Source organism: Gadus macrocephalus, chromosome 23 (genome assembly GCF_031168955.1).
Source record: "Gadus macrocephalus chromosome 23, ASM3116895v1".
Classification (NCBI taxonomy): domain Eukaryota; kingdom Metazoa; phylum Chordata; class Actinopteri; order Gadiformes; family Gadidae; genus Gadus; species Gadus macrocephalus.
This window is the reverse complement of record NC_082404.1, coordinates 13,413,299-13,429,729: the sequence shown is the minus strand read 5'-3', so window position 1 is coordinate 13,429,729 and position 16,431 is coordinate 13,413,299. Positions and strand designations below refer to the sequence as shown.

The window sequence follows — 16,431 nt, the reverse complement described above, 5'->3', positions numbered from 1 at the left end:
AGCATGCTATCGCTGAGGGCATATGGTTGCTGATTGGTGGGAGGCAGAGAGAGAGGGTGGTAGGGTGGTGGGGGTGGTGATGGGGTAAGGTCTGAGGGCTTACCTTGTTGTCCTGGTCTGAGGCTCTATCCATACACTGAGGGGAAGAGTCACTTAAGCTTTGAGACCTACTACCCCGGCCCCTGCTCCTTCGCTAAAAGGCAAAGAGGAACTCTGAGTTACTGGATGAAGTCCAGAAAAAGAGCGAAGTGTGAGCTATTCAGTTAAGAGAATAACAATTTAAATGCAAATAAAAAGAGGGAACTGAGGGAACTGAAATAAACCAACTGAAGTCAAGGATCCAAAGACAGACAAAGACAGCCACAAATAGACAGTTTCATAAGATCTTATAAAAAATACACCAATGTTGAGGTCAGTGGTCTTTGCTATGTCATATGAATACACAATGACCGTTTTTTATACCTTTGATGTTGACCAAACACTCAAAGTCCTTTCAATTTAGTTTCAGTTGCATTTAAAAATAGAGCAAGTAAGAAATCAGCACGACAACCAAGAAAACAAATAAATGCATCTTTCCTGTAGTCTTTTAGCCGTTTATTAGAAACTGCTTGGCTAATTTAAAAGCTGGGCGGCATATGAAGAGGCACCCATGGAGACTTTGAAGGGCCCTGGCCATCGATCTCTGAGCCTGAGCTTGCTCACTTACAAAAAAAAAAGAGACGTGTGCATAGTCTGTTACTATGGCGACGCAGAGACGAGAGGTTTCCTCCTGTTGTACTCCCAGGATTGCATTCAATAAAACTCTCATATAAAGTGCTCATGTCTGACCCCTGGCAGTGGGGGGGGGGTCTATGCCTTAACGTGTAGTAACTCTGACATGTTCCGTTCAGCTCGACATACCTGTGACGGGGGTGCCAACAATTGGCAGTGCACACAATCCGCCAGTCACACAGTAGACCCTCACATGAATCGAGTGATACTTAAATCCTAATCCTATCCTCCTTCATTGGGGTTTTAATTGCAAGTCTAGAAATGCTGGCGAAGAGCCCTGTATCTGCTGCTGGGCTAATTAGGTTAAACCCGTTGACATCTTGTTGACTTTATAACGGAAGCGGGAAAACAAAGATGCCAATCAAGAACACAGAAAACGGAAAGACCAAGATGGACGTGAAACTTAAAACTCTGCCGGGGTGACCTGATTCCACACTATAACGTTATTGTACTGCTTTTAAAATAGAAAAAGCCAAAAGCTAGTGATGATGAAATGCCTCGCCCAGCACAGCAGCAGACCCTCTCTGGGGGAGTCTGTTATGCAGACTAAACAAGGAGAATCCAGTTCTGGAATTAGATTTGGCTAAGCAGCAGGTCCAGTCAAATACCACATGTTGTTAACATGGCATGAACATCCATCACGCGGTATCTTATGAAAACCACTCTGCTAACAACATTGCTTTCGTCGTCATCGATTCCCTCTTATACATTCCTGTCATCCATACAATCCCGGCTTAATGACATTATGCCCCGATGTCCAAAGCCATTCAAACGAGATCAATATGCCAGCGGGAGTCTCTCTGCATTTGTTAACATTGCAAAATGTCATCTGACTCTGCTGTGCGTGTGGATGTTTTATTGCTGCAAAGCCTGCCATCTCTCCCCCGCCCCTACCACCTCGAACAGATCTAATGCTGCAATCATGCCCCGCATTTTGTATTTCCCACCGGATACCTCACTCCTCTGTGTGATTTTTGCGTGTCCGTCTCTGAGAATTTGTATTAATGTGCGTGTGTGTGTGTACGTGTGCATATATGTGTGCGTACAAGTGTGTGAACGCGTGCGTATATGTGCATGCGTGTGTGGGTAGGCGGCGGGGGGGTCTAACGAGCATGTTTGCATTGCAACACATGGATAGCCCATTTCCATTAGTTGCGTTTGTATGTATACGCCACTCAGCCACTCCATCAATGTAACTTTGATTGTAATAGTCTTATTACCAGGCTTCATGGAATTGCCTTTATTCCACTCTATGCATTTCCTATGCTATTTAGCTTAAAGCATGGGACTTATTTTATCTTGATATAAAATAGTATATAACGTTAGGAAAAGGAGAGTCTGGGGTTTATCTGCTCTGGTTTATGGACAGTGTTGATCCGTAGGTCACCTCAACCCGAGTACCGACTGCTGGGAGATGGAAAGGATCAGGCAACAAACGAAGGAATGACGGGGTGGGCCAGGGGACAGATGGAGAGGGAACCGATCCGGAAGGAGAACTGGATGTCTGTATAAAAACCAAACGGGATATGGGGAGGGGAACGAAGGCTGTAAAAGACGGATCGATTGAACCAGAGCACAACGGAGGAGGAGAATAGAAGACCGATGGACACTGGGACATCAGGAGGGGTGGATGGAGGTGCAGCATGGAACAAGGAGGTGTTCACAAGTGGGCATGGGGCAGGATGAACAACAACTTTGTCGTAGGAAAACAGAGAGGGGTTTTCGGGACTAACCCGCATGACGTGCTTCCAGTGCCAGCGAATGCGATGCAGGCCTTCTCATGCGCTAAACATTGGGTCTGTAAATCCATCAGTATTTATTTTTGCCGACGCCATAAAAAGTGCCTCAATAATTAAATAAATTGACGAAACTGTAATCGTTAAGGTTCTGAAATCTCTCCTAATTGATGAATGGCTTCAAGGCTACAGCAGGTTTTCAACATCATGTGGAGGCTGCCAACATCTCTCAGCTCCCTTCACTCAGTAAAAGGCCATAGAACATGGATTTTGCTGATAAAAAAAATACGATTTTCTTTTAAGCACTGTGAACAAAAGGTCAACAATGTAGAAAAATCGAATTAAATATAAAATATATCACGGCATGATATATGCCATGTGTAGGTAACGATCGATGAGGATTGGTATACATCATTCAACTAAAAATGTGTACCCTCTTCAGTCATTGTAGATTGTACAGCCAACGGTTGTGTCACACAAATGTCTCTTATGTTATTTGCAGAATGACCGCAAGACTTACCAGTTTGCTGTGGTGGTACTTGCAGTATCCGCAGTACTTGACGTTGTCTGCGTCGGATCCCTGTTCCTCGCACAACAGCCCAGCGAACTGAGCACTGCAGAGCAGATCAAGAGCACAACAGAGGTTAAAGGGAAGTCTGAACTGTCACGTTGGACGGCATACTTCTCCCTAAATCACATTGCGACGACAGAAATTCCACCCATCGACATGGCTCGGGGCTAGACATAACATGCGCTGCCATTCATAGCCTGCAGAATCAGAAGCTCAAGTCAAAGAGCCAAGTGTAAAAAAATAATAATGATAATCGACTTGTCTATAACAAACGCCTGTGATTGAAGCGGCCCTACGAAGACACATGACAGACACCAGACGAATAAAACATCCCTTGTTTGACCGGGCTCGTGAGCAAAGGACCACGAGAAACTCTGGGAAAAGACACGCCATTAAAATATCACGTGCCCTCACAATCTTGTTAATAGAAATACGATGTAAAGAGCTTAAGGCAAGGCTAAAAGGAAAATCAATAACTCCATCCGCTAAGTGTGGTTTAGGAAAAAAAAAAAAAAAAAGGAAGGGGGGGGGGGGGGGGGGGAAGCCATAATGTAATGATTCCTCACCATGTTACGTGGAAGGCTTGTCGACAGCCATGCTTGTTGCAGGTCATGCAGGCTCCTGTGGCGGCCTTGCTCTCTCTGCCCTGGTCCTCGCAGATATAGCATGTCTGTTGACGTAACACATTAACAATCAGGTATCATCGCATTTATGTATATTCTGTGCATACATATTATATATACATTCATATTGTTTTACATATATTCTTTAGAACTAAAGCAATCTATAGATATATATATATATATATATATATAGGCTAAATATATATAAAGTCTATAGTAAGTCAAAGAAACATTTAACTTTTAGTAATTTTAACACAACGCGCATTGAGGTCACCTACAAAATGCAATATTTGGAGCAGATGATTAAAAAACTTCCAAATGAACACAGTAGAGGTGGTTACCATTTGCGACCACAGGCACGCTTCTGTTTAAGTTACAACGGCTGAACTTCCATCCCTCTCTGCGTGTGCGCAGCCCGAGTCTGTTCCAGTCAGCGCGTGTTCGATGCCCCTTGCCAATATGTCTGCCCGTGTAAATGCGCGGTCAAAGTACCTTGTTGTAGCGATCATGCGGTACAGACTGCAGTACGATGGGCTCCATCGTCGAGACGTTGGCGAACTCCACCTCGGGTATGTACAGCGCACATACTACGTGGGCCCAGCCTGCAAGACAACCAATGGGGAGCCACAAGGGTTACACACAGAACTGGCTGCTGGCTCGATCCGCAGGGCGTGTGAAAGCAGCGGACACCAGGAGGTTAAGGGAACAATTAGGATGGGGGAAAGTTATACCCTATTTTGATGAGAGCCCGTATAGTTTGGCGGTTCTGGAAACCAATGTTGTGATATACTTTGGTCGAATTTAATTGTCTTGAAAGTCTATCGACACAAACATTCTTCAAAAGGAGAGCATACACACACAATCATCAAGTTAAACTTTTGACATTTTTTGCAAAGTAATTGCAAAGTACTAAAATAAATGAATTACTTGCGGCCTCACACACAGACACAGACACACACACACACACACACACACACAGCTAGCTGTCAATGACGAAATGCAGGCCGTCGAGAGCAGTAGAATGATGGGATGGGAGAAGGGGGGGCCTTTACGCCAGAGTGGCAGCAGGCTTGACAAGGATTTTACGAGGTGCCCTAGGAGGTGAACGACGGGTCAAACGGAGGTGGGAGCCTCCCCGCCACACTGGAGGTGTCTGTTTTTCCCTGTGGCGGAAACAAAAACAGGCTTAAACTTACAGTTGAACCCCTGACCTGCCTTTGACCTGAAGAGAGGGAGGGAGAGAGGGGCGTCCGGGGCAGAGGGCGGGACAGGCTGGGAGGGAGGGAGGGAGGGAGGGAGGGAGGGAGGGAGGGAGGGTGTGAAATGGGCGCTTGTTGATGTTTTGAAGTCCCTGCAAGAATCTGGAAGAGGCCTATAAACCAGGACTATAAAAGTGGCACAGAGGCTTCCCTCCTTAGAGCCAGCCGCTCACACCCAGGCACAAACAACCCTGCCGTTGATTCAGAGGAACGACTTGGCAGCAACTGTCGTGGTAAAACACGGATGAGGAAATCTATGATTTAGTGTTGGACATTTCAACACCTTTCCGACATAGCAGAGGGGAAGCCGGCAAAGGCCTAACTTCCGTTCTCTGTTTTTAAACGTTATAAATAAAGTTAGTAAGTTATACGGATTAAAGGAAACCTCATGGGCACGACAAAGATGAATTAATGATGTGTGCTTTCAGCCCCCAAACACCTCACCAACGCTTGACAGCAAGAACAGCAGTTCCCAAATTAGTCACTCGCATGTTATAAAACATTCTAAAATTACCCAAAGTAAAGCACAAATTAAACCAGTGTTTGTGCAACATCTGTCTTTGTGCGAGTCAAGGAACACCGGGCTCCAATAAGAAGATGTTTATCTACTGGCCTCTTCCCAATTGGCCAGGGCCATTCGACCCAATGAAGAGGAATGAGGGGGTGATATCATTCTATTGATGCTAATACGAAGCCTTACTACTGTCCCACCTGAAACAACAAACTATCTCACAGATAAGGTAGCTGGGAGGAGGAGGCGGAGGAGGAGAAGGAAGAGGGGAGAGCAGGAGAAATGGAGGAGGGGAAGAAAGAGAGAGAGAGGGGTCATGGAAAGGGTAGAATAAAAGAGAAAGTAGTAAAACGGTGTGTGTTAGTGTTGCCCTGATGCCTCCCGGCAGGCCTGGACACAATCCCACAGCTGTGCCTCTCCGACTTAAACACACACACACACACACACACACACAGACACACACAATATTTACAGTCTCCACCGAGCTGACCTCCGAATGAACCCAAAAAGGAGCCTCCTTACAGGCCATGCACTATACCCATCTTAGCCCGCCCCCTCGTAAACACACACTCTCTCTCTCTCTCTCTCTCTCACACATACACACCACTGCCACGGACGACAGAGCGAGACAAGGTACACAGACGTGCGCAACCAACAGCTACATAACTCTCCCAGCATGATCACACCCCTTAAACCTGCCTGTGACACACAATTAATAGCGAGAATATACAAGGGAGACCCACCGCAAGACACACAAGATGTGCGCGCGTGCGAGCGTGTGAAAGTGTGTGCGTGTGTGTGCGTGTCGAGACCTTTACCTCCATTGTCGGTCCTCTTGAGGGCTCCGTCTTTGTGGGGACACAGCTCACACCTCTGTGGAGGGGGGGGGAAGGGAAAACAGCGGGTGAGGAAGCGCTTCGTCAACATCACCTACCACAGATGCTGAGCTAGTACGCACATGGAGGTTGGCCAGCTGTTGATATCCATGCAGGTAGAACCGGTTAGCGGGGGGGGGTGGGTTACGTGTGCCGCGCAAAAGCAACTTTTCTAGTCAAGCACAACCGTTATCGGACACACACACACACACACACACACACACACCCACACCCACACCCACACCCCCCCACACACACACACACTTGGGGTTTGACTGTGCTCTTTACATCTGTGTGTGTGTTTTAGCCTGAGGCAATTATCTGAGCTATAAAGCCAAACGCATAACTGCACGGGCGACATTCCTCGTCACCATGAATCCTTAAGCCACAAATGAGTTGACATGACCACTGCCACATGCACACAGCTGTGTGCATGTGGCGCCACTTCCAAAGGGGTTGGGGTTCGATTGCGCTCTATACCTCACCTCACCCTCCTCACGGAAAAAGCTATTTTTCCACAACTCCTCTCATGCTAACCACCGATTTGATCTAAACCAACTCTATTTGTTTCCTCAGTACCCAAATAAGTTAGGGTTAGTTGTTAAAGTCTATGCAGTACAGCCCCAACAGGTGTAAACATTTTGACGCAAAGGCTAGATTTAACAGTAGGTAGGGATGTTTTACCATCTCCTCCTAGACCATTTGTCCCATCGCTTATTGGACTACACCCTTTCTTCCAAATAATTCCATATGAACCCGGTTTTCTATTTCGTCAATGTCGACCATATGTTTTTACTTCATTATTTTTTTATAAACAAATATATATTGTTCTGCCACATTCTTTCGATTATCATGTTCCCAATTTCCCATGTCATGTTCGTCATAGCTCAGTGAGTTTTGGATCCCACCAGGTAGTCAATATGCATTAGGAAACTGTTTCAATCAAACCTCTTTGATGGGAATCTGCACCCCATTTAAAATGCTGGCAATGAAACAACTTCACCCTACATGGACCGGTTGGACCCCATTTTTTTCCATTGAAACCAAACAGTGGGAGTACCAGAATAAATAACAAAACAACTAAGTGTGGAGAAAACACCCACTTCTGAAACATAGTACTGAAACAACAGAGTAGAGCCTGCAGTGCAGAAGGTCCATCACACGTTGTGTGGTTGGACTGAGCTAACTTTAGGGGAAAGGGCTGGACTACATTGAACCTACATCCAGCCACCTGGTCTGAGATATTGCATGAAACAAAATAATCGTCAATGGTTGACAACTTCAAGCAGCCTTTTCCTCATTGAGGGCACCATAACGGTGAGGCAGTTGGCAGTAGGGTCGCAGTTTTTCGACAATGGGTCTATAACTTTGAGTTTCCTCCAGCAGTTGTGTCGCTGAATTTACAGTTTCCCTTCTTATAAAATTTCTCCCACTTTGTCCTTGACACCGGTTATGCTGCTATTGCAGCTAGGTTCTGAATTATTTTCTATATTGTTCAGAGTTTTGTAAAAGAGTAGAAACATTGTACTACTTTGTTTTATTAATAGCTTTCCATCCAAGTCTAGTACTATTGATTAATTATTAAAATAAATTGAAAATGGGGCGTACTGATTGTGACAATGTGTACAGATTCTTTCCAAATAAATATGAGTCAGTCACACTCAAAGAAATAATAAAATGGCTTGTAATGAACATGTTGAGATATTGAGGACAACCACTCTGTCAATAGCAATATACAGCATTTCAATAATGTTTCTTTTTTTTTATGGCTTCTATAAATATATTTGGACTATCTGGATGACTTTAAAAAGGCACTCAAACTAATAACCAATAAATATTTTTTGTAACACCATTTGCTGTCTACAAACATTAGTATAGTGGCTGTATTCCCCAATGAGATGGAAACTCCAAGAAATTCACATTAAGGTTAACAATAATACAGATAACGTACAAAATAAGGCCTTCACTTTATAGGCTGCTTTGATAATATTATCATGCGTAAATTTGTATTACAAATAACTTTGAATTAAAAGCATGGTCGTTCATTCCAGTAGAAGATGGCTTGCATTTAAAAAAATAAATGATATCCTGAGTGAGAATAGGAGGGATAGCTGTGAGTAAAGTACGATATGGGGCGGCTTGGCAGGGAATGAAGTGATATCATATGATAAAAAAATATCAGAGGGAACTCCCACGTGTCAAGTTTACCTTTTTCTGAGTCCTCAAGCAAATCTTAATTTCGAGGAAAGCAGTATTTTCCACCAGGGATCACATTAGAACACTGAAGTAGTTCATGGCAAACTAACTGGAGTCATGGCAAGTCATATTTTGTCTGATTTGTCCCAATAATAAGAAATGCAAAGATGTGTTTTCATGATTGACAGATGAGAAATAATATAGAATGATTGATTTAATTGTATGGATAAAGAAGATAATGAATCCATGGAATAACAAGTGCAAGTGAGAACACTTGTTTCCAACATGGTCCCTGAAATAACAAGTTTCAAATATAAAAATATAACAGGAAAACAAATCAACATTGATGGGTTTTAAATATTATTTTCTAAAGGGAAAGAATTGTATGGGAATAATGTACATGTTAAACATTTAAGAATGTTAGCCAATTTCCAAACTTAAGAAAAGCATGTACAAATCACCTGATACATTTACAAATTAGTAAGTCTCAACTTCAGTTAGTCTCAACTTCATATGCATTGATGTGAGAATTTTTAGGATTCTTGTCTCACATTGAGCAGCGGTATTTTTAGATACTTCAAATTTATCCAATCAAAATAGGACTTTGAGAGTGCTTTGTGAGCAGTGAGTCTATAAGAGTCAAAGCTTTAATTAGAGTTTCTGCCTAATTTTGTGGTGACAATTATGCACTTGATACAACATGCTTTGACAAAGACAAAATGGCACGAAAAAAGCACAAAATCTGTTTGAAAGCTCAAACCATGTCTGCTTTGTTATATTTAACATGGTTTAACACTGAGTTATGTTACAAGGAAATATAGCAGAGCTGAGAAGCGCTCTTACGTTTGTTCACCAGCCACTAGTTTCCCCGGGGGAAGACACAGGAAGAACAGGTGAAACATTATTCATTAGTCAATTTCGAAAGAGGTGATTTGGCCTCTATAGGAGCCAAACCTGCAAGAGTGGAATAATACACTAACATAATATAATGTTTTATATCATTACAAAATTATCTTGATTATCTTTCATATTATATAGAGTCAGCACGGCAGCAATGGGATTATTAGCCTGGTTTCCCCGGTTTTAAAAATCTATTTTAGCCTATATTTCAAAATCATCAGTGCAAGATCAGCATCAGAATAAAATGTCAGTAATGCCATAAATAAAACCTGATGATTGCATCCCTAAGCAATACAATGTTGTAAACACTATACATTTATATTCATTGTACTATGAGTTGATATACATCATCATCCTTAGATTAGCTGGCATTATTCCTCATAAAGGAAACATGTTTGGGCGAAGCAACATTGTTTGCAATGGCAGCAAGAGCATGTGTGTATCCTGGGTGAAAAACCATATATATTTATTATGAAAAATAAAAAATAAACCTAAAGCCTAGAATTACTATTAAGTGTAATAAGTGTGTAAGTATTACTTGTTTTAGTCATTATTGTGCAACGTGTATCTTTCACAAAGAAGGAATGCTTTTAATTTGTGTGACTTGATATTTCAGATCTGTTGTCTCAGAGCCGTCATGTTAAAACAGCATCAATAAATAATAAATGCACAATGACGGTAAACTATTAAATGTGTACATCCTGTGTATTGTGTTGTCTGCTGTTCATTCACAAAATGTATTGGGGGCGTGCTCTTTGTTCTGCTCTGCCCCATAATTGTTTGTCGTCGCTATACCAGTTTAGCATAGACAGTTGCTAAATAGACATTTTCTGTCAGGATTTTCAGAGTGGTTGGATTGTTTATGGTTTCCAATAAAGTACAGCCAGCCTGAGCCAATAATCTGCCATTCAATTGTCACGTTACAATACAAAGATATTCATAATAAATCATAATGATCCTAGCACACATTTAGTTGACCACAAAGACAGTTAAAACATAAATCCAGAAATTGGTAATTTGACAAACGGGTGGAGAACGGTCATTAACCAAAAACTGAATGTCTGTGGATACTAAGGCTGGGGGTAAACGATTATTTATCAAACGATTAATCGGGCGATTATTTTATCGATTAGTCGACTAATCTAATGACCAATTGGACGTTTTTTTTTTTTTTTTTTCTGTTGCTCGATTAATAAAATGTATCTCAAATAAATACCAAAAAATTCTTAGTAATATACTTTATTTAATACGGAACCCGTAAAGGGACATGAAAAAAATGTGTGCGCATACTCTCTTGCGCTCCGCCTCCAACTACGAGATGGTTAGTTACATCTTTCCTGCTGTCGGCTCCCAGACCGAGGAGCACAGGTGATACGTTCCCTCCAGGTCCGATGCGCTCTCAGGGGCATGACCCTTCACTTTGACCGACAGTGAGTCTGCTTATAGGTGGGAATATGATGGAATGAAGCGGCCACCGATTCTTGACAGGCTGGGTATTTTATTCTTACACACAACCGGACTCGTTCATGACTTCACTAGACTGACACGCACGCTATCGCTCGCTCTCCTCGCTCGTCCACCTACTCGCTGACGACACACACACACACACACGCACGCACGCACGCACGCACGCACGCACGCACGCACGCGCACGCGTGTGTGTGTGTGTGTGTTTCCCCAGATGTTTCCCCATGCTCATGAGATACTTTCTCGTGCGCACGAGATACTTTCTCATGCGCACGAGATACTTTCTCATGCGCACGAGATACTTTCTCATGCGCACGAGATACTTTCTCATGCGCACGAGATACTTTCTCGTTTGAGATGCTCCAACATTGCTGTCGTGCTCTTGTGATATGCCAACTCCATTTGGCAAAGAGTGCAAATCACTACACCTTTCCGTTTAGGACTTAACTTGAGGTATTTCCATACCTTTGATGATTTTGTGCGTGGACATTTTCCTTTATTGTGACTTTCGTCCATTTCTCCGTCGAAAATCGTCGACGGAGAAATTTGACGTCGACGAATTTTTGACGTCGACACGTCGACGTCATCGACGCATCGCTACAGCTCTAGTGGATACAATCCTAGGCTCCAATTGGGCAGAGTCTCAAGGTGTCCTTGAGCAAGTGATTATTGATTCTGACAAAACTGGTTGTCACCATGCATGGTTAGTTGGTTACCATCTCTTTGTGGGTGTGGGTCATGGTAGCTCGAAACGCACTGTACTCTATTCACTCTATATGCCATTCATCTCCCCAGCAGATCATCAACTCAAAGTCAGAGCCCACTGAATCTCAGACTTTACAGTGATCTCAGTCATTTGGATGATTCCATTTGCAGGGCTAACCAACAGACTTGCGGTTAATCTAATACAGCACTTTAATATTCCAATGTTTAAGCGGCTGTTAAGATAGTGGAACCCTCCACAATGAATTGCTAGACGGTGGATGGGCCGACGGTGAATGACGTGAGCACTACGTATATATTAGTGGATATAGTGTATAGTATACTATAAACACGACAGCATGCTTTGTTTTAATATTGCAACTTAAATCCCAAACCATGCTCTCCAAGTTAAGTCAAGTACAAAACTGATGGGTGGAAGCTGGCAGAAGTAAGCACCGTCTAAAGGCTGAGTTATGGTTCCACGTTGACGCGACGCAAGGTGGTTTACGGGCCTATTATGTCCTTGCGCACCCTCCTTGCGTCCACCACAAGGGCCTGACGTGCGCCTCCCAAAAATTTTAACTTTGCGCAGCAGCAAGGGCTTTGAATGGCCCGCTCACAAAAAAACAGACGCAGAACCAAAACAGGTTCAAGCCCGCTTCGAGGTGTCTGCGTGGTCATTGCGTTGCGTCGACGTGGAACCATAACTGAGCCTTAAGTGGCAATGCAGCTAGATCGAGTCTGACGTAAACGGTTGGCGGGACCAAGGAGAGAGGTGGTCCAACCACTCGTTCGACCCACATCCCTCGCCACAATCGGAACACACAGCACTACTGCCGTCCGCCACCAACCGATTTCACACCGCCAACAGGTATAGGACCCAGTATGCAGCAAGACTTGCACATGCCGATTAATACATGGGGCGAGTCATTATGAAAGAGAAAATAGATAAAATAGCAGACAAATCTGCATGTATTGACTTACCACACGGGCGGCTCTCTCCTGAGATTCACACTTCCTACAGAACCAGGGTCCAGTGGGCACCTGCACAATGCCATAACAGGCTGCAGGGGAGCAGAAAGAAAGGAAGGGGACAGGTGTTAGTTATCTCTAGCACAACAAAAGGACTTTATCACGGTTGTTTGGTTTCTTCTCTGCAGTAGATAAGGAAACCACATTCACACGTCCACTGACAGAACAATCATGGCACCCATTTCACGATCTCACACCTATTCTATTACTGCTACTCTTTCCCACAGAGCAATCAAAAGGGTAAAATTCCATCAAGGACTATCCCCCATATAGGCCAGATCAACACAAAAGACTGCTATGGGTTTGGTCCCCCTTAAATATATGAATAGCTTAGCAAAATGCTCAGATCATCATCAAACTGCCTAGGGGACATAATCGACTACATCATATCCTACTGTTATCCAGAAGCGTATGTCAAGGTGGTAATTGTGGCTGCATTCATTTAAAGTCAGGTAAATAACTAGATGCAGATCCTGTTAATATTATTTTTCAATAAAGAAAGTTTGTGCTGGTAGATATCTGGTTTCATCCATCTACACTAAATAAACTACTTTCATAACAATGAAGGGCAAAATACCACAAACCAACATGCAATGCAATGATGAACATACAGCCAATATTCTTCAAAAGTACAATATTCTTCAGAAGTACAATGTCAGAGACAATTGTGTTTCAGAAATACTCAAACACTAGTTTCAATGAAACGGTACCCTTCATTGCCCTAGCAGTTTAAACTCGTGTATTATAAATTACTCCTTATGAATACCTATATCATACAAAATAAAATAGGACCAATCATTTCACATAAACAACAGATGACTCGTGATGCTTTAAACACAGCGCGTAGCTGTCACGCACCGCCACGATTGGTCACCTTTGACGAGGTGGTGGGCAGCTGATTTGTAAACATAGGACGTCACGCCAGTTTGTTGTGGTGAGCGTCGTGTTGGGGAATGGGAGGGATATAACCAAGGTACTTCGTCCATCTTAACAAAGCACCGCCAAACGCAAATACAAACAAAAACATTGGAGTGTTGTGCACACCAAACCGGAAATAGGCAACGTACCCTAACCAAGAGCAACATAGCTGCTAAATTGGATTACTGATCTGTCAATCAAAGGCAGGGTGAATTAGGGCTGACCTCGGCCTGGCGCGCGGCAGGCTGATGCACGCGCAGCGGCTCTCCATAACCTTGCAACTAGATAACGTTAGCTCGCTAGCTAGCGGCTAACTAGCCTCTGGCTCTCATGGGGCTTTACCTTGGTGCACGGCGACGTTGCAGCCATGTCCATCGCAATAAACCAGTGGGTTCTCGGCCCATCCTCTCTCATCAGAGCAAACACAGCAACCGCCAATCATCTCCTTCATGTTATTCGCCAAGAAGTCGTCGTCCACTGCTATGCACCGCTCGCCGGAGACCGTCCGCGAAGAAAGCGGACATGCGAGTACAACAAAGATGTGCCCAAAACCCGCGCAGAATCCGACCTCCTATCCGCCGCACCGCCGATTTAGGTCCCACTTATTCGAAATGTCATGGTTAAGTCGTGTTTACTTTTCTTTTCGACACCGTATTTTCGCACCAAAACATTCAGTAAACGGCGCCGAGCCAGAAGAAGATAGCTCATCGGGAACGGGAAGTACGTAGCACGCACGGCCCCCGTGTGTGCGTGCCTCTGACAGGCACTAATGGGTCGTTTTGATTGGTTCCAGCAGGGTGCTGTGCCATTTTGCTCCCACATGGCCAGAATGCTTTGAAACTTTGTAGCACCATGAGGCTGTTATGATTGTTGTTACTGGATTTTATCCAGCACTCAACCAAATATGTATCAAAGGAAATTCTGCATTAAACGTGTTGCAATGAAAAGGCCTTGTGTGAACTTTGTGTGTTGATGGGTTCTTTATTTGAGCCAGAAGTTTAATTTAATAAACGTTTAAAGGATAGTAGGCTATTAAATGTAGGGTTATGGTCGGCCTGTCAGCTCAACATACTTTGTTCGAACATTTTAAGGCTTAGGGGTATTTGCAATCTTTGTAAACAGGTTGTTTACACTATCACAACAATGATGCATCTGCTGTAAAAAGGCAAAAAAAGCAATTGCCTACCTCAAAGAAGAAATTGTTAAAAATTAACAGAAAGATAATCTATTCAGTTAACTGAAATCGGTTATAACTAATACAATGTTACATAATACATGTAGATTTTTTAACAGCACAATAGATAAATAGTGTCCACCATAAAAAAAATAACATGGCGGCCATGTGCTTAGCAAAATGATGCATTTTAAAAAGCATGCGAATGGCATGCCATTAAGTGGCTGAAAACAACTAAACTAAATACTTGCATGAAAACAAGCAACAAGGAAGTCTAGTAAGACCAAGCAGTCATAAAACAACCATGAAGACCAAAACCTTAGAATGGTCTTCACCCACATTGATGTACACCCACCATTCCAAATAGTGGTGTGCTTTGTAGTCATGTAGTTTTCTGCTTCATCAACAAACAAAAACCAAAAGTATGTTTGCATGGTTCAACTGGCGCTAAATTAACAGGTCACACAAAAAAACTTGTTTACAGAAGAGCACATATTTGTACTTCAACTGTAGCTTTTCTTGGGGTAGGCTGCGTCCAAAATTCAACCCACACAGTGGGGACCTCTTGGAGCCAAAAACAAGTTTTGAAAAACATAAATTACTCAGATTAATAACATCTACCAAGTACATTTCATGACCAGACTCCCAGTGGAGGGGCTCTCTACAGTGCGGGTGAGTGCGAAAAGATGACATGCCCTGTTTACAATCTGCCTCATGAATGCCCTGCTTTGTGAAGCCTTGACTTTTAAAATTATATTTCAAAGACTTTCATTGAAAAAAGGGAAAAATATCAGACAGATACTCAAGACTCTTTTAGTGCCTTTTAAACACATAGACCGAAACCCATGCACAGAAAACACACACACACACGCACACGCACACGCACGCACACACACACACACACACACACACACACACACACACACACACACACACACACACACACACACACACACACACACACACACAGATACAGATACAGATACAGAAGCCATTCCAGGCACTCAGCTGCTGCTTGCATCACCAATTCCTCTGAGCGAGCCTCCACTCGGGGTTTCCAGAGAAACGTAATGACTTGCCAATAATGTGCAGGAGCACACGAGCGTCCTCCATGTAATATGGTGAGCGAGAGGTCCCTGGGAGTGCCTGCTCATTGTTTGCTTTAATTTCAAATTGCTCAAATGCTCCAGCCGACACTGGGCACTAAAAGGAGAAGGGGGTAGCGAATTGTGTGTGGCAGGGGAAAACCTATTAGAGCAGCAAAGAACAAAGGGAGGCAGAGGAAGGGCATGGGTAGTGGAGGAAGGGGCTTGCATCTGAAACACAGAAAACAGCACACACACACACACACACACACACACACACACACACACACACACACACACACACACACACACACACACACACACACACACACACACACACACACACACACACACACACACACACAATATATTTTAAAAATCTATATTTATTTATTTATTTATTTGGGGTACAGGGTATTTCTATTTATTAAATATATTTTAGATTTAACATGCATATAACATGTAACAAGCATATAACATGCATCATGTGAATCTGGCAGATTTGTTTGAGCTTAAATTGTTGTTCTATGTTATGTTATCAATGTTTTATAAAATACCATAATATAGAACATGAAATTAGGTCAAAAAGTATTAATAAAAATGTGTACATA

General features: G+C 43.1%; 1 protein-coding gene across 6 annotated transcripts in view; it reads right to left on the bottom strand.

The window, feature by feature from the left end:
- Nucleotides 1-14,309, bottom strand: part of mllt10 (MLLT10 histone lysine methyltransferase DOT1L cofactor) — a 40,710-nt gene extending 26,401 nt beyond the window's left edge. For 4 of the 6 annotated variants that reach the window (XM_060045704.1, XM_060045705.1, XM_060045706.1 and 1 more), the window contains exons 1-7: nt 13,904-14,309; nt 12,596-12,675; nt 6,290-6,344; nt 4,194-4,303; nt 3,645-3,748; nt 3,028-3,121; nt 104-193 (exon numbers count right to left, since the gene is read on the bottom strand). In XM_060045704.1, coding sequence (XP_059901687.1) covers nt 104-193; nt 3,028-3,121; nt 3,645-3,748; nt 4,194-4,303; nt 6,290-6,344; nt 12,596-12,675; nt 13,904-14,012 — 642 coding nt within the window. In that variant the 5' untranslated portion in view covers nt 14,013-14,309. The remainder of the gene's footprint in view (nt 1-103; nt 194-3,027; nt 3,122-3,644; nt 3,749-4,193; nt 4,304-6,289; nt 6,345-12,595; nt 12,676-13,903) is intronic. The other 2 variants (XM_060045708.1, XM_060045707.1) reach the window with 2 other exon arrangements.
- Nucleotides 14,310-16,431: the final 2,122 nt, after the last annotated feature.